This window comes from Microtus oregoni, unplaced genomic scaffold (genome assembly GCF_018167655.1).
Source record: "Microtus oregoni isolate MIOR12 unplaced genomic scaffold, Mior012 000007F_ref0000211, whole genome shotgun sequence".
In the NCBI taxonomy this organism is placed as follows: Eukaryota; Metazoa; Chordata; class Mammalia; order Rodentia; family Cricetidae; genus Microtus; species Microtus oregoni.
Window position 1 is genome coordinate 18,365,448 of NW_024543066.1, and position 26,503 is coordinate 18,391,950.

At 42.4% G+C, this 26,503-nt stretch overlaps 1 protein-coding gene across 1 annotated transcript in view; it reads right to left on the reverse strand.

The window, feature by feature from the left end:
* Slc9a2 (solute carrier family 9 member A2) overlaps nt 1-26,503 on the reverse strand; it is an 82,837-nt gene that overhangs the window by 33,261 nt on the left and 23,073 nt on the right. Inside the window, exons 2-3 of the mRNA XM_041655815.1 lie at nt 16,121-16,584; nt 6,803-7,053 (exon numbers count right to left, since the gene is read on the reverse strand). Of these exons, the coding sequence (XP_041511749.1) occupies nt 6,803-7,053; nt 16,121-16,584 (715 nt within the window). The remainder of the gene's footprint in view (nt 1-6,802; nt 7,054-16,120; nt 16,585-26,503) is intronic.

A 26,503-nucleotide genomic window follows, 5' to 3' on the forward strand; every position in this document is an offset into this window, starting at 1 on the left:
ATTTCTAAACACACCAAAGTTGTAAGGGAGTAAGTGGGACATAGCCTGAGGGATCACAAAGGAGAAATGCATCGGACTCGAGATGAATCATCTTACTTAAAGCTTTATTAGAGGGGAACCAGGGGCTAACACAGGATCTGAGGGCTACTGTGTTCTGATTGTGTTTTTCAGCTCTTCTCCCTCCCCCCTTCTCCAACCAGGCACCTTCCTGCTGCTGCCAGCCACACATCCTCTCCTGAGAAGGATTCCTTAGCCCCGGAGGCAGCTGGCCAAGTCAGGGCTGTGACCTCTGGCTTTTCTCCCACAGAATGTTAGACTGTCCGTTGCATGCAAAACAGTGGCGTAAAAGAGATCTGGACATCTGCTGCTGTACTCATTATAACCCACTGACACAGGTGGATCAAGCCCCAGGTGAGTCCCAGACACCTGCCTGGCAAATGGGAGAGTTGGCTTTCCTCTTCTCCCCAGAATTCAGGTCCATGGAGACCCACAACATCTCTGGAGGCTTTCATTAATCTTCCCCAATCCTCTCAAAATGCTCTTTTTTTACCAAGAAGATCTAACTGAAAAGCATCATCATTTCTATCCTTTTGTTTTTCTGAAAAAAAAAAAGAGGTGATTTCCCCTACTGATAAACACCATGATAAACACGGACTCATAGATTGGGTTGTTGTCTCAGTCTTAGCAGACTGGCAAATCAGTGCTTTCCACCCGTACCAGGCTTTGCTTTTCATGAAACAGGGATGGTCCATAGAGCTTGATCCAATAACTCTTCCAAACTGGTGGGCCAGCCACCCTCCTTCCTCTGAAACGTTTCCTGATATGAACTGGTTGGATAGATCTCCCTCGTTCTCCAGCAGCTGGGCTGCAGATATATAAAACCCAATAGCTATGTAAACCTTTCTTTGTGCCTGACCACGGCACAAAGGAAGGCAGCACTGACAAAGAGGTTTCGATGGACATGGGGAGTCCTTGCTGTCATGTCCCCAGTGATCTGTACCTGTCCTTGTCGGGAGTCTATTTATTCAGAGAACCCAGCGATCCTCCTTCTTGGGTTTGTTTCTGCTCCTCTTATTTGCACAGCTTTGTTCTCCTCTTTGAACTGAACACCTGGCTACAAGGGCACCAGATGACTCAACTTATCTCAAATAGCTAGGGATTAAGAGTGAGGTCACGTGGGAAGGCAGGCTCGGCCACTTGGCCAGACCTTTCGGGAGCACTGAAAACTCATAGCTTTCATGGAGGCAAAGGGAAAGTGGAGGAATAGAGAAAGAGGGGTTAGAGGAGCACTTCAGCATACAGAGAAGCTTCACATGGCTGTTCCTCACTGTGGAACACAGCCCATGCTCAGAGTCCCCCAGGCCATGACCTCCCTGTGCAGAGAATAAATGAAACGCAAACTGAGGCCTTGAAAATCAAGGTGAGGTAATCACCTTCAGGTGCCCAATAGGTCACTAGAAGAGCAGTGTTAGATGTTAGCCTCTCTGTTAGATGGGTGTCTATCAGCAGAAACGTGGGATACAGAATTTAGAAGGAAGAGATGTTGATTTGGGCCCAGGGATTTGTCCGTGTTCACCAGGCTTTCTTGCTTGGGCCTTTGGGAAAGTATGTCAGTGTGTGTCTAAGCAGCTGCCTTGTGGTGGCTGGGAAATGCCAGGAGGCATGTGTCCCAGTGTCCCCTTTAGAAGCTCCCCAACCGCCTCTCAGAATTTCCATCCATTCAGCCACGCCTACATAGGATGGTAATAAAGCCTTTAGTCTATAGGTTTTAGGGAGTCATTTGAGATTTTAACCCTAACACTCTTGCAACTCTAAGTCAGCAGTTCTCAACCTGTTGGTTGCGACCCCTTGGGGGTTAAATGACTCCTTCACAGGGGTTGCCTAAGACCATTGGAAATATCAGATATTTACATGATAATTCATAACAGTAGTAAACTACAGTTATAAAGTAGCAGCTTTATTCATTATTCATGACTATATGGTTGAGGGTTCACCACAACATGAGGACTATATTAAAGAGTAATGGCATTGGGAAAGTTGAGAACCACTACTCTGTGTTGTTTAGGGTCTGACAACTAAATCATAAAATCCTTTGCATTTTTCTATGGTTTGAATTGTTTACTTGAAGTCAAGCAATCAATACAAGATAAAGATAAATATCATTCTAGGACGTTCTAGTGAAAAAGTAGATGTAAGCTCCTAGATGCTACAAAGCACAAAGAAGACTGAGGAGAGAGCAGCCGCAGCCCACAGATGTTATCCTTTGCTAGAAAAGCCCAGAAAAGCTAGAAAAGACCTAATTCATCATTTAAACTAGCATCACTAGCTTACATGACCCCAAACTTCCCCAGTATCAATCTTCCCACTTTAGATCTGATGTAAACCAACAAATTACCAACACAGTTCTGTCAATCATTTCCTCCTAAAATTAAAGGAGCTAAAACCCACATGACCAGGGCTTTTAGGGACCTTGATCTACTCAGTCTCATCACTTTACTGAATAAATTGTATGTATTTTTTGTCACAACAACATGTCTCTCATTCCTCAGAACCCTTCTGAGCAACTAATGAAGGGATCCAGACCCAGTACAGTATAGGAAACAAAGATAAGCTTTCCCATTCCTCTCAAAGCGTAGAACAGATGACGTCAACCCTACAGAGGAAAATAAGAAGAAAGAACAAGTCCTCACTGCAAAAGTGACCAGCTCAGTCACAGGCTGGATCCACACCTAGACCAGACCTGAACTCATCATTCTAGAAACACCTACATTCTAGAAATTCCATCTCCTTTCTTTTTCATGTTTCTTCTCTCCTCCCCATTTTTCTTAACATGGACTGGACTGGATCAGCTTCTAGAGAGCCAGAATACAGCTGTAACTACCTGTCTGGGCCTCAATGTACACATTCATTAAGTAAAGTTAAAAACTACCACTTCCTACGTTTTTGCAATAAGGCAGGTACAATAATTGAAACAATAAATATAAAATATTTAGGAAGTAGTCTTCAGAGAAGAAATTCTATGGAATTATTAACCTATTTAAAATGAAATTTAAAACACTGATTATCAACTCCTCCAAGAAATGAAACATTTCTGAAATCCCTGAAAGCTGGGGTGGGGGGGGAGGCATCCTTTCCCAGAGGGCTATAAGCTACAAAAGAGGTCAAACACTCCTCTGCAGGGCAATGCTCTCAGACCCAAGAGGTTTGTGTGAGGTACAAGCTGAAGCCCAGAACTTGGTATCCAAAGGGAGATCACAAACTTCCATGAAAGGAAATTATTTTTAATGGATTTAATTTTAGGAGAGCATCAAAGAATCAATCCAAGTCCTTGAGAAGAAAGGGTGAATCCCCCATTATCAGTGGGAAATCCTCAGGAGTATGTACTGAGCACAAAGTTCCAAATACTTACATGAAGTCAAGAGTTTTCTAGTTCCTAAAAGACCCATTAGTCACCTCTGTATCCCGTTCAATGCTGCTTTGATACAAAGAAAAGTGTCCAGAGCTATTGATATACAACATTTTGTGTGTAGATGGTGGTATGAAAACGTTCCTGAACTTTAGGCTTACTGCCACACAAAAAAAATGAACTCTGAACCACCTAGACATAGAAAGATGTGTCTTAGACACACACACACACACACACACACACACACACACACACACACACCTAAGTCCCACCTGGAAATACAGGAGAAAGCAGGCAGAAATTATGCTTCCACATTCAATGAGGTGTTAAAGCATTTGGCAACATCAGAAAGGGAAATTCAAATCTAAATCTAAAAATGTCCAGTGAAGGGCAGAAGCCTACCATCACAGAGTAACTAATGTGGTTGTCAGTGAGGGTCCTGTCCAACTACAGCCTCATGACAGCAAACAGCAGAAGCAACAAGCTTTCTGAAGACCCAAGAACACTTGCCTGGATGACCTCACTCAAACCAAGACATAAATTCGACTTTCCACCCTGAAAATCTGGTTTTCTTTTTAGCCTAAAGCCACGTCTTTTTCTCTGTAGAAGGAAATTTCTTCCCAGTCAGACTCTCCTGTTAACTTCCATGAGCACATTCCAGGACAGGCTGTCAGAATTCAGCTAAAGGCAAAGCTCCTGAACCACGTCAGAGGACTACAAGGGCAATAGGAGGAGGGAGAAGGATGGAAGAAGATTAGAGAGCGCACCAGGAAGGACAGAAGGCAGAAGTGGGCTGTTTCATAACTATTACACAGATCACTGGGATGGAGTCTAGACTCTGAGGTCACCTGACTGCCCTTCTGCCTATTTGCATCCCTGGGATGACATCCTCTCCTCCTCAGCAAACAATGAAGAGAATTTAGCATGTTCAGTATTCCCAGAATCTTTACTTCTGTTAAATTTAAGATTGCTTTGTTTTGTTTTTAATAATAAAAAAGAGCCTAAGTAATGGGAAGGGTGAGAATCATTTAGAATCTCAGTGCAATTCAAGTCCAGAAGAATTTCTTAGTTCCATGAGAAGAGTGTTGATGCAAACCTCCCATGACATGGATTTGCTGTATGCCTTGGCCAGGGTGGTGTAGGAGGTTCTGTCTATGTGTTGCTTTCATTGGTCAAATGAAGATATTGCCTTGGCTTTTTGATAGGGCAGCCCTCAGGTAGGTGGGGGAGACAGAACAGAATTCTGGGAGGAAGAAAACAGAGACAGGCAGATGCCATGCTTCTCCTGTCCAAGACAGACGCTGGTTAGACTCATGCGGGTAAGCCAGAGTCAAGTGGCGATACACATTAATGGAAATGGGTTAACCAAGATGTAAGAGTTAGCCAATAAGAGGCTAGAGCTAATGAGCCAGGCAGTAATTTAATTAATGCAATTTCCGTGTGGTTATTTCGGCTATAAGCTAGCCGGGTGGCGGGATGTAGCCTGCTCCTCTCCGTACAACACCAGGGTCCCGAGGTCAGTATAGTAGCTACAGCCTGGGAGTTCATACATTGAGTGCCCACAAATGTACCTGTGAGTGTACCCTAGAGAAGCATCACACCCACTAGGGGTTTGAGCAGTGCACTGACCACCCCACATTAAAACACAGAGCTCCACTTGTGAGAGAATTGGTGCACTGATGCAAATATGCCCATTTATCTACTGTCAAAGGACAGTGGCTGTGCAAGAATTCTGATCTCTTAGAAGCTCTTACTTAGTTTTGTCCTTATTGGTCCTTATATTATTTTGGTACAATGTAGACGGGATAGTTTGAATGAGATGTCCTCTGTAAGTTCAGGGCATTTGAAGATTTGGTCTCCAGTTGGTGGAGAATTGTGGAGAATTAGGCGCAACATACTTTAAGCATCCTCGTCTTTGCTCCCACACCCATTTCTTCCCTCGTGTGACTTTTCAACCACCCAGTGCCTTCAGGGATCCCCACTCTGGAACATTGTACAAAATGATTAATTTCCTATGGCTCCTTTCAGTGTTCTAGACAAGTGACAGGCACATAGCCCACGGTCAGATTATGAAATCCAGGGTTCCTACGGACCTGAGTCTAGAACAACCCTGCTGAGAAATTAGACACCCGGCCCCGTCCGTATGCTGTTGGCGGCCCTTGTAATTAGCTGATCACACATTTTCAATGGTGCTGCTCAAAGAACAGTGGGGACATTGGAAGTCACACAGTGATATGAATAGCAACCAGGAAGGTTTCATTACTGGGTCAACTGGATTAATGCGTTGCTTTATTTAGGTTCTCTTTGAAACGGAAAAACCACCTAACCTTTAACTCGTGGCTTTTATGACGAGTTCGACTTCTCTTTACCTCCCCTTGCACCACAGACTCCATCTGCGTCTGAAATGAAAGTGTTGCTAAGAGGCATGCAGCCAGACACTCTTCAATCAAAGCACCACCTACATCAGGACAGGGGAGAAAGCTGTAGAAAGAATGTGGCCTACATTACAGAGCAAACCCTAAAAACATTCTCCACACCCTAACACGGGCTGACTACAGCTTACAGGGTGTCACTGAATGTCAAGACAAAAGCAAAGTAGGCATCTGCTATTTATTCCTAAGGTGTTTTTCATTGACTATAGAGAGAATTCAATCATCATATATTGCCCTTGTTTGGGGTAAAACCCTCCGTTGACTAGTTTTCTTCAAGATAACATCTTGAAGGCCAGTGTGATCCAAATATTAGCAATCTGCAGCTAACATATACAAGCTTTTCAAAACCTCCTCCCAGGTGAGTGAATAAAACAGTAACTGTATCTTTAATAAATTACTTAGTATTATTTATTTCGAGATCATTTGAACCCCGTATCAAAATACTTAACTTCCATTTTAAAATAATCCACATTAAATTGCAGGATCTTATCCATAGCATGCTGTATTAAATGAGTTTAAACTGTTGCCAGCAAGTCTACTGTGAGTTAGGGCATTTAAATGGGCCCACAGCAACGGCTCTAGAACCCCATGGACAGTTTCGGCGATGCAACCTGGCAGGAATATTTTGCAGTCTCCCACACAGAGCACAGTGAAGGGGATCAGCCTCCTAAAATGCTGATATCTGATCCAGAGCAACAATCAAGTTCATTGTTGCATTTCATAGGACACGCAAGGGTTAATTTTAGCACCTGTTCCGTGTCAGCTCCAGATTGTATTAGCATTAAATCTGGATAGTATGAACTTTCATTACGATGTAACAAAAGGTTTATGGAGAATCCAATTCTAGTTGTTCTCAGGATAAGAAAACCTAGCCTTTTACATAACACTATCAACTGTAATAGCCCCGAATGCACAGGTACAAGGAATTGCAGGACCCAAGGATTGTGAGCGGTGAGACACTTACGCCATGATGCCTGAGAGGTGAAACATTTCAGCGGTGATGTAGGACAAGTAGCTGTACAGGAAGACAAACAGTGGCTCAATGACCCGGATGTTGTGTGTGAAACGGGTGGTGAAGGCAGCTATAAATCCCAGGAGGATGCCGATGAGCACTCCGCCAATTCCCACGACGAAGAAGTTCGCGATGCCCGCAAACACGTCGATGGGGTGGATGGTTTTCATTTGGCAGAATGACTTGAACAGGTTGTATAGGACCTAGAGGAACAAGAAAACACACCACCGTTGGCCTCTCAGGAGCAAGAGACATGTCAGTGGAGAAGTGCTGGTCACACACAAGTGTGAGCATCATTGTTTAAATTCCCAGTACCCTCGCAAATTCAGAGTTGGCATGGAGGCCTGTTTGTAACCCCAGGCAGGGGACAGAGACAGGGGGACTCTCAGAAACCAGCTGGCCATCAAACTGGGGTGAGCTTTGAGATCTTGCCTGAGTAAACAAAGCAGAGAACAAGGGAGGAAGACTCCCAGTGTTAATCTTGGGCCTCCACACCCACATACGTTCACATGCACAGATATGCGCCACATACATGCGCACATGCATACACATGAGAAAGAATAGAAATATGCCTCCCAGTTTGCCCTGTGATCACCCTGGGCACAGTCAAAATTTTCAAAGAAGGAGCTGTTCAGTGTCACAGGAAACTACTGCGTAATTAATTTGCCATATAGAAGACAACTGTGGCTTTAAATAAACAAAATCTTTGGCAAAAATTGTCTTGGTGTCTTGTCAGATAAACTATTTTGAGAAGTAAAGAAGGGCATATTGCAAAGCTACCGCCCAAATTATCCCTAAAGCATTAATTTTTCCAGCTACCACCTGGAAGGATATTTTAAACTACTTGCTTGCCTATTTTGTTCCCATTGCCATCGCTCAGAAGTCTTGCGTCATACAGAAACTTATCAGCCTGCCTGATAAGTTCTACCATAGAGCCATTACATGGCATGGGAACACCCTCTGGGACAGTTACCCCACTGAAGGAGTCCTCCTCCCAGGAGAGCCATCTTCACTTATATCCCACATTGTTCTCCCTACGTATGTAGTGTTCCTGGTGACATGTAAAAGCACATAATACCAAGGATGTTTCTTAACATAAAGAGGCCACATATACTTGGTGTGTCTGTATGGTGTATGTGTGCTGTAGCTTCACACACACACACACACACACACACACACACACACACACATTCTTTATGCCTGAAAATGAATGAATTCACTCCTGTTTAGTTTTCAGCAGTCTTGATTTAATTAAAACTTCGACTCACTTCATGTCCACTGGACAACGCTTTTAACCATGTGTGGAAGCCCCAGTGTCACATGGGAGAGGAAGTGAAGCCTCATCGATTTTCCCCACAGATGGAGAGTCAAGCTCAACTCAAACAAGTCTCCTGAATTGTTTTCACTGTGAACTTTACCACCGTGGGGGCATTCAGAATTTATGAAAGCCGACTTGTGAAGGCATTGGACCCAAGGACTGGAGTGTACCTTCATCTGGCTTCTAAGAAAGCCACAGTCAAGCAAAATTTTCTAAATTTTCTAAAGTCAAGTGACACAAAATGTTAGAATACAGGTTTTCTGACCTGGATAAGATCTTCAAGGTTTAACATGGGCACATGAGTCAACCACCTCCTGATAAGCAGCCCATGCCCCAGCAAATGCCATACCACTCCCTCCACCTTGTTTACATGTGCTCTGCAGACACATTTTCCTCCTTTCTTCAGGACTACAAGCCCCTTGGGGTCAATAGGTACTTTATTATGATTTCTGTCCTCTGTGCTGCCTAGTGAATGCTCCAGTTCCTACTTTCAGCCATGAGTTTGCTACAGGATCCGGTACAGTAGCAGTTCAGTGTTACACTGCTGCCTGGCCGTGCTTAAGAGGTGACATACGAATCTCTTGCCTCCAAACTGCCAAAGACAAAGGTGGCAGACGCCATTGTCTCAGAAGCGGCTTTTCCCAGAGTGTTCAATGATAGGCCAGTTCAGGTTTTGCCTTCCCTCCAACTCCACTTAGATCCTATAGTTAAGTCCTCAACCCTGCCAGCCCTACTCCGCTTGTTGCCAGCCTGCACCAGTGAGCCCGTGTCTCTCCGTCTATCTACCCAACTTTTTCATATTTTCCATTTTCTATTCCCAGGAGTAAAAAGTCTTTGGTCGCCTGACTCTGAGAAGACATGATAGTCTCAATATAGGTGGATCTTGCCCTCCATCCCATCCTTCATTTCTTCTTCTTCCTCTCTCTCTCTCTCTCTCTCTCCTTTCTTTCCTTTCTCCCTCCCTCCCTCTCCCTTCCTTCATGATTTACTGCTTTTCACAATACCCTTAAAAGTCAGGGTAAGAATTTCCCTAATATTCTACAAAACACACCACATGTCCCCATTCCTGCCTATGCTTTTCCTTCCTGCCATTTTCCTTGATGGATGCAAGTTCCTAGCCCTGGGAACTGTCTTCCAAAGTAGCATTCCTGGAGCTGCCATTCTTCTGAAGGGCCCTTATGAATTCCTACAGCCTGTGGGTATTGTCCTTTCCTTTGAACTGCAATTTACAAATGGACCCCAAATCACATAGATAGCCCTTTGCCATTTGCGCTAGCTGCCTTCCCAGTGAGTATGATGTTTCCACTAATAGGGCAAGAAACTTCTTCCCAGATGGAGCCAGAAGGAGTCTGCTGCACCTCCATCATCCCTCCACCTATCACACTGACGGGACCACAGCGGGAACTTGAATGTTCTTGTACATAAAATAATTGTTATCAGTGCAGCACAGCCACGGCCCTTTCTAAGTTGTTTTCCCCAGCTACTCAACACATCCAATCTATTAGAGTAATGTTCTGCTTCAAATACTGTTCTAAATACTGAAAGAGAGAAGCTGAATCACAGGTGCTTTACTCTTGGGCAATTGACAAAAGTCCAGTTTGAGCAGTTCGCTGCCAAAGATAACAGTGCCATGTGGGAGGGACTGGCGAGGTCTAAGCAGTATCTACTTAATTGAAAAGCTTCTGTAAGTTCCAACTTGTTTTATATTTAATTTTATGCAACTAGTTATAACTGCATAGATAGTTCATTTCTGTTTAATTCTTTAATTTTGTCTGAGGTAATTTATACAGAAAAGAGATTTGTAGTTTTAATTTATACACATACACGCACATGCATGCATGCAAATGTATATGTTGTGTACATGTAGATAATGAAGTATGTGTATGCAGAAATATCTCAGGTGTTGGCCAGAAGTTGATGTGTATTTTTAAGAAATTAAAATTTCAGTGACACCTTTTAATAAATTAATAATAGGCCAATGTGAAGGCTGAGTGCTCTCAAGTCTGCCATATGACCTAAGGTCTATTTGTAATGAATATTTACATATATGCATATGTGAAAATTATGAGTTAAATGATTAACTTTGGATTTAAAATGTGTTCTGATTCAGTGTACATGTATAAAGGAAATTATGCAAATACAGTTGTTCATCCCAGAAAAAGAGCATGCAGACCACTTTGTTATAAAACTCAAAGCATAATTATTTTATATCATGAATTTCAGATAATTCTTGGACTTGCAAGTCTAGATTGAATACACAATGTTCTGTGCTTACCTTCCTTACGTGAAATTCCACCCACAGCCCATGATAACTTGCTACCAAGTTATATCATTAGCATCTGTCTTCAAAGACGGTTGTTCTTTACCAACCTTATCTATAGGTAGCTAAGTAGGAAACACTCAAAGAAGCTCCTTGAATCTTTTGGAAACTGTGTTAAAACAGTCAATGGCTGCAGTAGGCTCTAGGCATGACGTTAGCCATGACCTTGTAAGAAGAAGCCAATTTGTTACAGACCACTGTGGACACACTGGGACGTCTCTGATATTTAGGATCTTGGACAGTCTTTGGATTGGAAATATTTTCATAAAAATATCAAAAAGGATTAATACTAAAAATCAGTTTTAATTTTTTCAACTGTGTGCCATTCCTCCCCTTGATTCTAATTTACCTTAGCCTTTGACGATAGCCTGGGGAGTTTGGTCTGTAACGTCTGGATTAGATGTTGTACATGCTTTGGGGTAGTTTTGAGCTAGGATTTCTTCCCCTTAGCCTTTCTAGTTGAGTTCATCTTGACATAGGAAGGAGTGAGTTGATGTCACATGGCCTTGCTCTGATATACTGCTATCCCTCAATCTTCAGCTCCTGGTTGTTGTATGAGGTTGCTTGTTTGTTCCCTGACCACCTGGCAGCTCAGCTCCCAAATAACCACACAGAAACTGTATTAATTAAATCACCACTTGGCCCATTAGCTCTAGCTTCTTATTGGCTAACTCTTACATCTGAATTCATGTATCACCACGTGGCTATGGCTTGCCAGGTAAAGTTCTGTCTGGGCTGTCTCTGGTAGGGCTACATGGTGTCTCCCTGACTCCACCTCTTTTCTTCCAGCATCCACTTTATTTTTCCCCTCTTAGCTCTATTTTTTTTTTTTGCCCTATCACAGGCCAAGACAGTTTCTTTATTAACCAATGATATTCATAGCATACAGAGGGGAATCTCACATTACCTGGTGATGCATCATGATTGCTGTTTTCATATCTTTTCCTATTCCACGAGTTCTAAAAACCTTTCCTAGTGAGAACCCTCTGGAAATTCACTGAATGGTCTCTGCTAAAATGTCCTTTGAAGGACTTTGAGTAGAAGACAAATCATAGTCTACACCATTACTCTAGTTAATCCTAATATGAATTCAGTTTGGTGTGTGTTGTTTTGGTTTTTTTTTTTTTATGTGTGTGTGGGGGGGGGGTTCGAGACCAGGTTTTTCTGTAGCTTTGGAGCCTGTCATGGAACTAACTCTTGTAGACCAGGTTGGCCCTGAACTCACAGAGATCCACCTGCCTCTACCTCCAGAGTACTGAAATTAAAGGAGTGTACCACCACTGCACGCTCAGTGTGGTATTTAGCCAATTCTGTGAGAGAGAAACCTTAGGGAGTTTATTCTTTGCCACCAGGTAAGCAAGTGTTGGGTAGGGAAAAAATTCTAATGTTCCATGAGTGTATGTTTTGAGGGAGCTTGCAAGCCAAGTCACGGTCTTCCACCGAAAACCATTAGGTTGTTCTGACTTACTGGTTATGGCTATGGGCAAGAGCTTCTTTCACTTTTTTTTAAATTTATAGGCCTTTTTTTTTCATTTTACATATGACCCCCAGTTCTCCCTCCCCCCCTTCTCCTGTCCCTCTACCTATCCCTACACTATCCCCCATCCACTCCTCAGATGTAGTAAGGCCTCCTTTGAGGAGTAACAAAGTCTGGCATACCATGTTAAGGCAGGACCCAGCCCCTCCCCTCATATCAAGATTGAACAAAATATCCCACCATAGGGAATGGGCTCCAAAAAGCCAGGTCATGCACCCAGGTTAAGTCCTGGTCCCACTGCAAGGGTTCCCCCAAAGAGATTAAGCCACATAACTGTCACCCACATTCAGAAAGCCTAGTTTGATCCCATGCAGGTTTCCCAGATGTCAGTCCAGAGTCAGTGAACTCCCATTAGCTCAGCTCAGCTGACTCTGTGGTTTTCCCAATCATGATCTTGATCCCCCACTTGCTCATATAATCTCTCCTCCCTCTCTTCAACTGAACTCCAGGTGTCCATTCCAGTGCTTGGCTGTGAATCATTGCATCGGCTTCCATCAGTTACAGGATGGAGGTTCAATGATGGCAATTAGTGTAGTCACTAATCTGATTACAGGAGAAGGCCTGTTCACGCACCATCTCCACTATTGCTAGGAGTCTTAACTGAGGTCATCCTTGTGGATTCCTGAGGCTTTCCTTAGCACCAGGTTTTTTCCTAATACCATAACTCTTTTACTGCTTTCCATTTCCATCACTCCCCCAACCTAGCCATCTTAAGCCCTCATGTTCCCATCCCCACCCCCTTCTTCTATCCCCTTCCAGTTTACCCAAGAGATCTCAACTATTTCCCTTTCCTGGGACCCTCCATTTGTGTCTCTCTTAGGGTCCTCCTTTTTATATAGCCTCACTGGGGTTGTGGATCATAACCTGGTTACCCTTTGCTTTATGTATAATATCCACTTATGGGTGAGTACATACTGTATTTGTCTTTCTGAGTCTGGGTTACTTCACTCAGGATGAGTTTTTTTCTTCTAGTTCCATTCGCTTGCCTACAAATTTCAAGATGACATTGCTTTTTACCACGGAGTAATATCCTATTGCATAAATGTACCACATTTTCTTTATCCATTCTCTTCAGTTGAGGTGAATCTAGGTTCTGGATATTATAAATAATGTTTCTATGAGCATAGTTGAGCAAATGTCCTTGTGATATATGATTGTGTTTACTTTGGGTATGTGCCTAAAAGTAGTATTGCTGGGTCATTGATTACCAGTTTTCTGAAAGCAATATAGAACAAGCCATCAGGAAAATGCAAATCAAAATGACTCTGAGATACCCATCTACATCTGTCAGAATGGCTAAGATAAAAAACACCAATGACAGCTTATGCTGGAGAGGATGTGGAGTAAAGGAACACTCCTCTACTGCTGGTGGGAGTGCAAACTTACACAGCTGCTTTGGAAATTAGTATGGCAGCTTCTTCCACCTTTACACATAGCCATGTGCTTTCTGTGTCCCTTCTTTGCCTTCCCTGGGGCAGCCATCCATCTTCATCCACAGCACAGCTCCTGACTGTCCATCCTTAGAGCAAGTGCAGGATGTGCCTCTGTATCCCCCACTGCGTTTACACACTTTGAATACTGAGTTAACCAGATCTCTTCCTGAAATCTAACTGGATAAGGTACTTTCTGAGCGGTAGGAAGGCCATATAAACGGCACATCATTCTGAAACCAGCCTAACATTGCTGACATCGTTAGAAGGAATCCAGCAAGTGTTCTTATTTCATTACTGGTTCACTCCAAAAATTCCGCATTCATAGGCCCACAGTCTCCTCTAGCAAGGGTAAAATTTACATGTAAATGTAAGTCCCAATGGAATACCTGAAGCCTGAGGAAATAGAATGAGTGATAAATGTCTTTACTGTTACGCAGTTTCCTAGTTAAAATTTAATATTGAAAGTTAATGGCAAATCACTGTTACTAAATAATGGAATGTATGAAGTAAGTTTTGCTACTAAGTTAACTTGTCTTAAAAGTATCCTAGAAGCTATTCGAAACTGATATAACTTATTAGCCATCAAATTATTTTCTCCATAATAATATCCAACTGGAGTTAATGAACATCTTTCCAGATTACAAAAAATATTTTTGTTTAGTTCAGGAATCTGTTTTACAATAAAATATAACTAATGGAGACCCACACTTGTTTCCATGCTCACTGTCAAATGAGCCATGAATAACATTTGAAGGGTAAGAGCTAATGGGGAGAGTGCAGAAAGGGAGGTGAGGCCAGCACCCTGTAATCTGTTCACCTCCATCTCACCTACAAAGCAGCAATATCTTTTCCACAGGTTGTCTAAGGATCTAGTCATGAGAGAAGCATTTGGTAAGAGCTAATGGCTGCCATTCCTGCCACTCGTCAAGTCTCACTGGTGCCAATTAACTGGCTCCAATTCAGGGTAACTTGACTGTAACTCTGAAGGGAGAGCAGTCTAAAGGTCTGTGGATCAGGGGAGGATCTTCCTTGTCCACGCCATCATCCTCGTCCAAGTTGAGAAGGCAAGGTGGAAATAACCGCTACTAAAGCTGAGGTCACAGGAGCTTCTGGCTCCATATGTGGCATTTAAGAGAGAAGTAGAATAATTCCTTCTATTAAATGGTTCTTTATAAAAATAAAAATATTGCTTATGGGAACAAGATGGGGACCAGGGGTGTGCTGGGTCAGTGGGAGTAGAAAGTGTGCATGTGAGGAAAGATTTCTCTATAAACATCAATAGCAGTCACACTGTCCCCAGACAGAATGTGCCCCAGTAGATGTCACTTCCCAAGTATGGTATATGAACAGAGAGTAAATATGTATTTCATACATTATAAATATTAATGGTATTGCTTCATCCAGAGAGAACGTTCCCTAGTAAACATCACTCACAAGTGTTGTAGATTAGCATATATTTTACATGTACTATATATTATATGTATATGTTATGTACATTATATACACTAATGGCATCACTTCTCACAGGGATCTGAGACCCCTTGAATTATTATTAAAAACTATTATGTTTAAAATAATCACAGAGGTAACCCATCAGAGATACAATGGCCACATTCATGTTTATGCTCCCTAATCTTGTGTTTGTGCTTTGTATTTTATGATAGTGCCATCTGTACACTCTTTGTGGGGCCCAGTGCAAAATGAAAGCAAGGAGCTAATTACAACATAATAAATAAAATGTAAGTAACTAATTAAAATGTGTATTAAGAATTTCAAAGTCACAACATAAGATCATTCATCCAAATGAAGCGCTCTGATATTATGAAATATGTATTCAAATTTTCTGAACCCTCCCCAGACATACGGTTGCTAAAATCCTTAGACTCTCTTCAGTGACACTGACAAGTGTCTTTGCAAGCTGACATCTGGTTGGTGAGTGGCAGATTCAGCAAGATGGGACCTGGTCACTGGAAAGAGCAAGGCAAAGTTCAACATTTGAGACTTTGCTTCCTATCTTCCACCCACACGGATGGAGCATGATGACAAAGATGGAAAGTGAAATTAATAACCAACGGCCAATGACATAGCCAATCATGCCTGTGTCAAAAGAACCCAAAGGGGCAGATTCAGAAGGCTTCTGGATAGCTGGGCATGTGAGGGTTTGATATGAAGCTAGTTTCATGCCCTTTTACCCAACACACCCTCCCTCTGTATCTTTTCCAGTATCGATATACTAAACCAACGTATATGAGCTTTGTGAGCTACTCCAGCAAGAAGGAGGTGTGGGAACTCCCATTATACAGTCCATTGGTCAAAAATCCACAAATGTCAAGCAAACTGAGGGTTGCAATTATTATCTGAAGATGGGCAAGAGACAGTCTGGGGACTTTGCCCTCAGCCTGTATGCCTGATGCTTTCTCTAGATAGACAGTATCTGAAATGATTTGACTTAGAGGGAAGTCAGCTGATGTCTACTATAGAATCTAATACTCCGTGGCCATGTGGGGAAACACTTCCCTACATTTGACATTGTATCATGTTGTTAAATGCATAGCAAAAAACATTTGGTTGGTTATCCACTCTACAGTGAATAACTTGGGAAGCTTTAAAGATGTCAGTGAAGCTTGGTCCCCAGCAATGTTCCCGGTCCTCCTTTACTCACCACTGTGACAGCATCGTTGAGCAGAGACTCGCCAAAGACCAGGATGTAGAGCTGCTCATTGACGTGAATGTTCTCAAAGACAGCAAGCACAGCCACGGGATCCACGGCTGAGATCAAGCTGCCAAACAGCAGGTTCTGGAGCAGCGTGATGTCACTGAGGCCGAATGCCTCAATCTGGCAGATGCCAAACAAAGACACCCCAATGCCAATGGAATTCCACAGCGTGCCTACCACGGCATACCAGAAAATGGTGCCGAAGTTCTCAAAGAAGGGGCGAGTGGGCATGAAGTAGCCAGCATCCAGAACGATGGGTGGCAGGAGATACAGGAAAAACACATCCGTCTTCATGGCTGGGGGAGACTTTTCGTCAACACCAAAGATGATCCCACCGAGTAGAAGTCCGACCATTATGAGAAGGCAGCTCTCTGGCACGATCGTGGGCAATTTGTGGTACAGATGGAAACCTGGTAGGAAGAAGCACAGAGTCTGGGTTATCCAGGAGTTGTGGAGAAGGGATATTAGTCTCCATAGAAACAGTAAACCAAACTTCAAATACTCCCAGTTCACTGTAATTGGCTTCTAGACTGCAAAACAGCCCACTTTAAACAGGTTACATTTACTTATTTACGTATGTGCAGGAAATGCTATTAAGACACAAGCTGAATTTTAAGCCAGAAATCAAATGCTAGAGATACCCATTGTTTACAATGGCACAGTGTAGGGGTTTCTATACCTTTATTGCATTTTTCTTAAAAACTGGGACTATGGAAATGGAATGATAACTCAATTTCACATATGTGTTAGAGACGGTCCTGTTGATGCTGGTACACCTGGGAATGCCCACACACATGTCTGCTTGTGTTTCTGTGATCAGCAGTCCCCTCTCTTTTGTCTACCATGGGCTTCTGTTCAGGTGTTCTCTAGGTTAGAAACACACCAGGATCCTCAATGGAGAACGAGGTTGCTGTTTGCTTTCCTTCCTTCCTTTCCTAGGAGGTTCCTCTGCAGGCCAGGGCAAACCCTGCCATGTTGTTCCTCAGGAGGGAGCTGTCCACACCAGTTTTTGTTGTTGTTGCTGTTGTTGTTATTGTAGTTTTGTGGGAAGAACAGAATATTTACCCAGCAATGGCTTCATCTGGCCAGGACATCCTAGACAGCCATAAGCCTCCCCAGCTCTGTGATGGCAAGCAGAGGCCAACACAACCGGTGAATTTTCTTGAGTCCTCGCGTTTTTATATAGCAAGCACTTTCTTAAAGGACCCACCCTTTCCCAGCCCCAGACAATGCAATGGTATGGTGAAAACAATTTAATTCTGCTCAGAACATCTTCAGACGTTCATCTCATTTCATCCTACCAAATCTCTAGTAGGGAGTCAACTTTGATGCTTTAAAAAATCCAAAGTGACCATCAAGACTCAAAGCCCTCCATAGTCACACCACACTGGTTGGGTCACGAGTCATCTTTGAGATTACTACTTTTTTCTCGGCTGTTGATAAAAAAATAGTAATTTCTTTATCTCTAATCTTTTCATTTTAATCCTGAATATGTTTAATTTTTGAGATGTGGGATCCTTAAGAGACAACCAAAGCAACTTATTAGGATGTGTTAAGTAACTGATTTATAAAGGATATATACACATGTGCTCCCCCGTCTGGAAGAGTTCCCGAACAAGAGACAAAACGGGTGTATCTGTGAATTTCTCCAGTCCAGTACAAGGTAGGCTCAAGTCTCAACCAAGAGCCAGGTAAGTACAGAGGAGGTAGGTTTGGCTAAGGAAAGCACCCAAAAAGAGACAGGATGGTGCAGACATCAAAGACTAAACTTCTAGTCAGGGACAGAAGCCTCCCAAGAAAGGAAGGAGGAGGTTGGCTACCTCCTACTCGGTGCAGGAGCCCAGTGTGTTTTTAACAAACAGAGAACCTGAGCAAAAGTTGGGGTAGGGAAGAGAACAAGAGCCTGTAATGGCAAGACAACCGTACATCATCCTGAGACCCTTCATATATTTTAGAATCAACCCAGAATATAAAAAAAGCTGTGCCTTGAATGAGCCTCCTCCCAATTTCAATACAACAGAGTGAAGAGGTGGAGACTCTGAGGGTGATTGTGACAGTGAAATTTAAACTGGGAACAGGACAGCTTCGACAATGATGCTGTACTGAAGTCAGCCTGGCAGCAACAGGAAAGATTATGATGAAGGCAATACTGGCATAAAGATGATCAGAAAGTCACCACAGTAAGGAAAACGGGTTCAGATTCTGTAGCACCCTCCTGATGACCAAGTGTGTGCAGCTCCGCCTCTGCAGCGCAAGCAGGAAGGTGGAGACCCTGCCCTTTGGCCCCCCTTCCATCAGGCTCAATAGCTCTTTTCTCAATGTTCTACACCTCCTTTCTCTCCACACGTCCAGCCAGTGAGAGCCTACCTGCATCTATACAAGATGGGGCCCTTGATAGTGAGACCTGTCCAAATAGAAACACTGCTTGGTCTTTGAGACCCTCAAAACTCAACCTGAGGCTGAAGGATGGCAGACACTTCCTCCTTCAGTGTTCCAGACAGGAAATGGATCCTGCTCCTGGGATCAACTTCCTCTTTCTTGCCCTGTGAGACCCACCAGTTCTGAGGCCAACTCTCTCTGTGAGCGTTTTCTGGGGAAAGGCCTCTTATGGTGTCTGGAAGATTCCACCCTTCTTTCCTTGTCCTTCTACCATGCGTAAGTACAGCAGAGAGACTGTCAACTACAGGTCAAGGGTGGCACCGTGGTCTTAGACTCACAGCATTCAAAACGATGAGAAAATCGATGTCTTCCCTTTTAAGTTACTCAGTCCTATTCAACAGTACCCAGTACTATTGAAGTATCAGGGATGGTCTAAGAGAGAAAAAGTGTCAAAATGATGGGACAAGGGGGAGTAGGAGAGTGACAGAATATGTTCCCAGAGACTCACAGCCACAGCTGTTTAATAAGTGAGACTCTATTACCAACAGGACTAAAACCACAGCCCGAAATACTCCGTGCGCTGAAGCAATAGCATTTGGAGGAATATAAAATACTAATTTCTACACAATAAAGTGAGCATCTGTATGCAGGGTATTCAATCATCTATTGTTTTTCGCTTTATTACTACGACTCTGTAGGCTTCAGTAATAAGTAGAATTAATGTATCCAATGGGTACAGCTGTCTGCCCATGACCTCTAGCTGATCCGCTGACCTCATTGTCAAACAGAATCAAAACTTCTCGGAAAACCCCTCTCTGTATCTCCCTGCGTGCTGCCTCCTTTCGCAGCCAGCATTTCCTGTACGATAAGAACAGGCCAGTAATAGCCTCCTGCGGCACCTAGGATCCGAGCACAATCCATGCCTTTCTGGAACTCAGCCCTAAGCCGAAGGTTCCTTGCCCTGGGCCTCCAAAGTTGCCACACTGGACGACTGTCCCAGCCTGGAATGCTGCTCTCCCACTCTCTGCACGTGACAATGACTGGATGACTGGCTGTCGCCAGACTCCTCTTACTCAACTGAGACAGTGAAATATATACCTCCCAGGTAAACGTCTTCAATGACAACCGGATTGTTGACTACACAGCGCGGCACTGTTCGCGACACATCACGGGTGCCCCATATTTTCGCTGCCTCCTCTGGTTCAGAGGAAAAAAGCAAGACAAAAGCTCTTGTAATGACATGCAGACAAACATAGGGAACCCTAGAGGCAGAGTAGAACTGGAGGAGGCCTGTTTTCGGAGCCGCCCACTCCTGTTCTTGCTGTTTCATTTTCCTTCACTAACTCACCCTCTGGGACCTAGGGCTCTCTCTCACACGCCGCCGGAGTACAGCCTCTCTCGTTCCAGAAAGCGTACTCTAAGGCCTATGAGTGGAGGATGGGCAACTGGGCATATGAGCTGAAGCAAAGGAGAAGAGACAGAGAGGGTATCCGTGTATGCCAGATGGCAATGCTTGCCAACTTCATGCATTGTGCCAGGTTCTGACCAAGACCTTAGCCAATAGGAAGCGGTGATGGGGACGCAAATAGGAGACAGCAAAATAAATACAAATGAAGGAGCAACCAGCACCAGCACTAAGACAAGGGACCAAGGAGGAGGGACAAGGAATATGGGGGAAACTCAGTCAAAGATGAATCAGGAATGAAGAGTATCCAACATGAATACTGTGAGTCAATAGAGAATTTATATTAAAAAAAAAACTTTTCTTCTTCGTTTCTAAACGCTTAGGTCTATCAAAATGGATCTGAGTGGCCCTTTCCTGAAATAGGACAGTGGCTACTGAATCTGCCCAGTTGTTCCATGGTCAAGAAGGGATTAAGTGAAGGGCAGTCACAGGAATCCTCAGCACAGTGCCCTCCAGGGAACATAAGCAGAGGCATGAAGGGCACTGGGTGGCACTCAGCTGGCAGGCAAGGCTTGGCATTCCCATGTCTATGCTTCCGTGAGTACCTGGAATCAACAGATCAGCAAAATGGATAGCTTAAAAAAAAAAAAACAAAGGCCGCTTCTTAAATATTATTATTGACAGAAATATACATTGGTTTCTCCCTGAGTATTTTGTGAAGGGTGGAAATTGACTTTAATAGATTGGACTGTCTGGGTCTGAATCATCAGTCTATCTAATATCATCAAGAAAAGTATCAGCCATTGGCAAGAAAAACCAAGCCAAATTGATGATCATTTCTATGAGGCCAACACGAGCTACTGCAGAGACAAAGCCGTGTAGGTCTGAGAGTGGCGGGGACTTACAGCATGGTGCCAGACAGCAAATACTTTTAGCTTGCACACCATATTTTAGTTTGTCTTTACAGTGCAAAGGAAGCGATGGATTGTTGGTAACAGCGAAGTGAAGGAACGCTCGTGGCCTTATTCCAAGGCAGCTTCATTCACACACAGTGAAACTAGAACTTCATACACTTCCACACACTCCTATGCTCTTATTTAGATTTGGTTTTAATCATTGGAAAACGTGAAAACCATCCTCAGACCACAGGCAGCACAAAGCCAAATCGGCTGCGGTATTTGGAGTCCAGGCTGCTGTGTGCTCACCTCCCCAGCTGTAGCCTGTTTCTATTTCCTGTACCTCCTGTTGATTGTTTGAGGGGTACTGCACTCCTTTTCTTTACTGTTTATTGCCAGCATATAAAAATCTGCAATGATAGTGCTTTAAATCTTTATTGTTTTATGTTTATTGTAACAAATCTCAGTGGGCTAGCAGAAGACTCACATAAAAATATAACGTAAAATGCTCCTCCCCAGGAGTGACATGAATTTCCTTTCTCTCTACACACAAGTGTGGAAATAAGCTTAGTTTAAAAGCGTAATGTCTACATAAAAGTAAAATCACTGAGAGCAATTTACTGTGTTTTCTCACTGTAGTAACAATGACCTGTTTACCCTGGGATGACGGGAAAGACAGAAAATAAATAAACAAACAAACAGCTTCCAGATCCAGATAATAGAATCCACCACCAAAGAGTAACAATGTAAAAGTCAGAATCAGGGAAAAGCATAAAAACAAAAAGAAAATGAAAGCCAACCAGGCAAACCATACAGTTGCTACCAGCTCAAGGCAGATGGGGACACACACACACACACACACACACACGCACACACTACAGTTGTGATCAGATCAAGGCAGGTAGGAGATTAGCAGAAGGGAAGAGTCAAGACCTCAGAGGAAACACATTAGCGCGAACTAAAGACCTATGCAAATTCTAATTTCCCTTTATTTTGTTTTACATTTTCAAGGGGTTTGAAAAAAATATATAAATAGCGTCTATTGCATCAATAAATACTTGCCAAGCTAAGGTTAAGCACTGGACAATCACACATGGGCACCAAGGAGGCATTGCGCAATGATTGTGGCTGCCTGGCCCCGCACAGGGGTCTGGGGCAGGTTAGCTTCAAAGTTAATGATGTTCTAAGTAAGTCATGCCTTCCTGGCGGGCAGAAATAAGAGAAGAACATAGAATAGATAGTATGAAAGTTTGTTGTTTGGTATCAAGAGGAATAAAGAAGGCCATCTAAACATAAAATATGTTTATTTTTAAAGCATCTCCATTTATATATCAACTAAATACATACTTCCAGAAGCAGAACTGCAATAAGCAATTAGGCAGACAGAACAAACACAACAGCAGCTTGATTTTTTTTAAATCAGATATTCCAACAAATTCTTGTCATAATATAATTCAAGTAAAGACTGAGTAAAATATATTTCTGAAAGTAAATTATATTAACAACTAACTCAAATAATTAAGGCATTAAAAATAATATACAAAATATATAGAACTGAGTTAATAAAGCAGAATTAACTGATATATTAAAAAAATTACTCCAAGGAGTATAGACTTGTTATAACATTTAGTCATAAGCAAAGGCTGTAAAATGAATTTAGCAACCACCCCATCAAATATAATATAACTCTATATACAAAGGCTTTCTTCTGATTGAATGCTCTACCTCTGGGTTTACAAAACACTCCTCATAATAAAATGATTGCAAACTTTGAAAATATAAATGAAACATTGTTGATATCATTCTAGAGTAAAACTTGGATGGCAATTAAGTCTTTCAGATGACTGGACCACATAGAAGAAAGTGAGCACTAATGAATTCTTTTTCCAGGATGGAATTTAGAAAGGGATAAAGACAAGAGTTGGACTCTTAATCACAGTTTGATTAAGCCTCTTTTGTAGATAAGGACTGGACAGGTTATATCACAAATGTTTCTTGTAATCAGGGAATATACCTGTAGTCCAACAGATAAGATGTGGCCTTAATCATTCATGGTAGAAGAAAGAGCATAATAAATGTCATGAGAGAGGAAAGAAAACAAGCACCAGAGGAGCAGGAGGAGAAAGCATCCCAGCTGAGGACCCTCAAGACAATTTCATGAATATAGATGATGTTAAGATTGATCAGTAAGGATTTTTCCACTCCTATGGTAATGGAGCAAAAAGGAAGGTTCAATAAAAGACTAAGTCCGGAAGAATGTGTGTTGTGACTAGCTTGGAGGGAAGCAGGGCTGCAACCAAACATCAAGGGTCCATGCTGCACAGAACCTGAGAAATAACTCTTGGCCCACCTCTGTACCATGACAAGCCGAAGCTAGCGAAGAAGTATTGCCATCCCCTTGACTTCGTGCAGGCAGAAACAGAAAGAAGCCCCTTCCAAGAAACCAGAGGTTACAAATGAGAAGTAAGAAAATGAGAACTTCCCAAGAGGTGAAACAAATGGAAACGATTAACCTTCCATGTAAAGAAAAAGAAGTTGTCTGTAAAAACATGAGACTAAAATGTTTTAGCAGAACCCAGGCTCCATGCAAGACCTGTGCGTAATCCCATGGAAGATGGGTTCAACGCAGGGAGGAGTTAAAGAGAATGGCCACTCAGCAATAAAAAGAGCACTCTCAGATAATAAAGATCTCTCTCTCTTCAGATACTGTGCTCATATGATTGAAAAGTCAAGGAATTTTGCACTAAGGACATTTATTACGACATTGTGTGTGGTGGGAAAAAACGGGAGGAAGTAGAATCATTACGCCATTAAATTATTTTTGTTTCATCTAATCTATAGCTCTTGAGACTCCTTCATACATTAGTTATTATAGCTGACACTAGGGGGAAAGTGGTGACCCAATGGTAAGAAACTGAAGTTAAATGGATACACAGAAACAGTTAATTATGAGCACACAGAGGAAAGCAGAGAAGGATGAAGGAGTTCTTCTGATGAATATTTAATGTCTGTGTGGTCGGGAAATACAAAATTCCCAGTGGAGTGAAGGAGGCAAAACATGGTACACGTGCTTTTCTAAATATGAATGAAAAGCCTGAAAACAGAGACCTTGAGCTGAGAGGCTTCTGGTCAACCAGGCCAGTCTGGCAGGAGCTCAGAGATTGAAGAACACAGTAGAAAGAAAAGAAGAGGAAAATGTCATAACATGGTAACTCTGGGGCCAGGAGAAGATTTTGGATCTGTTCTGAGAGTAATGAGGAGCCCTAGAAGATTCATGAGCAGAGGCAAGCGTGACTGGACTCATGATTTGTAAGGGGTCATTTTGGCTGCTATCAACATGATTTTGAGCAATTGGAAAGTGGTCCTCATTAAGGGGGTAGTATGAGAGGGGGTCAGATGAGTGTGTTTGGATACTGCTGCTCCAACCTAGTATGATACTGGCCTGGAGAGTCCTGATATGAGTATTGGTCAATAGTGAAGCCACAGTTTTAGTTCAACGAACTGAATACTGAGTTTGTTATTGTTGAAATGAAGAACAACAAGAAGAGATACAGTGAATACCCATCAGGAAGTTCTTGAACAATATCACTCTGTTTTAGCATATTGATAACATGTTTACCAAAAGAAATGGCAGCTGATATTTATAGAATACTATGGAGGAGCCTACAGCTATGATGTCAGACTAGCTTTGAATCTGCAATACACACTACCATCTCATTTTATTGTGCCTTGAATGATTCATAAGAATAAAACTATAAATCTAGATAATGGGGCATAAAGGCGTAAGAATGTCTCATAAAGAACAAGGCAGATACCAGTGAGGACAGACAGCATAGCTTGACTCTTGTTACATAATCATGAAGATAACAAGACATAACTAAAAGACACAGAGCAGTTTCTTTTATAGTTCAACTATAAAAAGAAAAAGTCTCTAGGTAGAGAGGTGGAGTGGAGTGGTACACACCTGTAATCACAGCACTTGGGAGGAGGAGGCAGGAGGATCAGGATTCCCATGTCAAACTCAACTATATAGAAAGTTCAAGGCAAACCTAGGCTACATGGGATTGATCTCAAAGTAGCAAACAACAAGACTCACAGGTAACTATCACTTTAGAGATGGAAGATTGTCACCAGTGAAGAAGGTAAAGAATATTAAAGTAGGGGATGTCTCCACCTTTGAACTAACACACACACACACACATAGATCAGTAGAATAGAACAGAAGACCCAGATGTAAACACACACACACACACACACACACACACACACACACACACACACTACAGCCACCTCATTTTTGACAAGGATGCTGACAGAATACAATGAAGAAAAATAGCATCCTGAACAAATGGTGCTGGCAAAACTAAACATCTGTACATTGATGAATGAAAATAGACCCTCATCTCTTCTCCTTTATGAACATGAACATAAAATGGATCAAAGACCTTAATGTAAGCCCTGGTATTCTGTGACTGCTATGGAGAGGGGAGGAGAACACTTCAACACGTGGGTATGCAGGTGTTTTCTGAATGGGACTTGAGTAGCTCAAGAAATAGCTAGTTGTAGACAGAATTTCATGCCGGGAAGCAATACAGCAGAGAGACAGACTCTAGCAGAGAATGCAGAACTACGGTATATAAAGAACTCAAAATACAAACCAGCAAATAAACAAACAAAACCACCATCGATAAACAGGCTAATGAAAGGAATAGACTGTTCTCAAATGATCAAAATAAGTCCAATGGAAACTGTATTGGGATTCTACCTTACTCCAGTTCAAACGGCAGTCATCCTAAAAACAAATAATACGTGTATTTAGGCTTTATGAGGATGAGGTCTAAAGGGAACCCTTACATACTGCTGGGGCAATGTAAACTAGCCCAGGCCCTCTGAAAATCAGCAAGGGGCCCCTCAAAGCACTAAACATAAACCTGTATGACCCAGCCAGGCCACTCCTGCATGTGTGCCTGAAGGACCCCAAGTCAGCACACCACAGGAGTATTCACACATAGGTGTTTCATGGAACAGGAGTCACAGTAACTGATGGGACCCAGGCAAGATGGACTCTTTGCAAGGCTCTTTCAAGATGAAGCAGACCATTGTTAGGTCTTTCCTAGACATTGGCTCCTTCAGTTTAAGTCTACACAAATTAGAAGGAGGAAAAACAATTAAAAAACCCTCAAACAAACTTGATTGGAAAGAAACTATAAATCCAGAAAATAGTGCACGAAGGCACAAAAATATCTCATAAAGAACAAGACCATTGACAAAAGGGTAAAAGGAGAAAATATAATTTATTCACATATTAGGACATTTTTATCCATAAAGAAGAACAAAATTATATTGTTTATGAGAAAATAGATATAATTGGAGATAATAATAGATGAATGAAAGGCCAATCTCAGAGAAATAAATGATGCAGGTTTCTTCTCATTTGTGAGCTCTGGTCTCTATAGATACATGAAGTCAAATACTATATATATCACAGAAAATAGAAATGAAATTGCTTCAGATATGTCTAGCAGCACACATGACCCTTGTAAACTTATTTGAAACATTATCAGATTTGGTTTTTGCAAACAAGTTGTGTGTTCTTAAGAATTAACATTACAGATGACAACATAGTCCCAAGAAGCAGAAAGGTTGGAC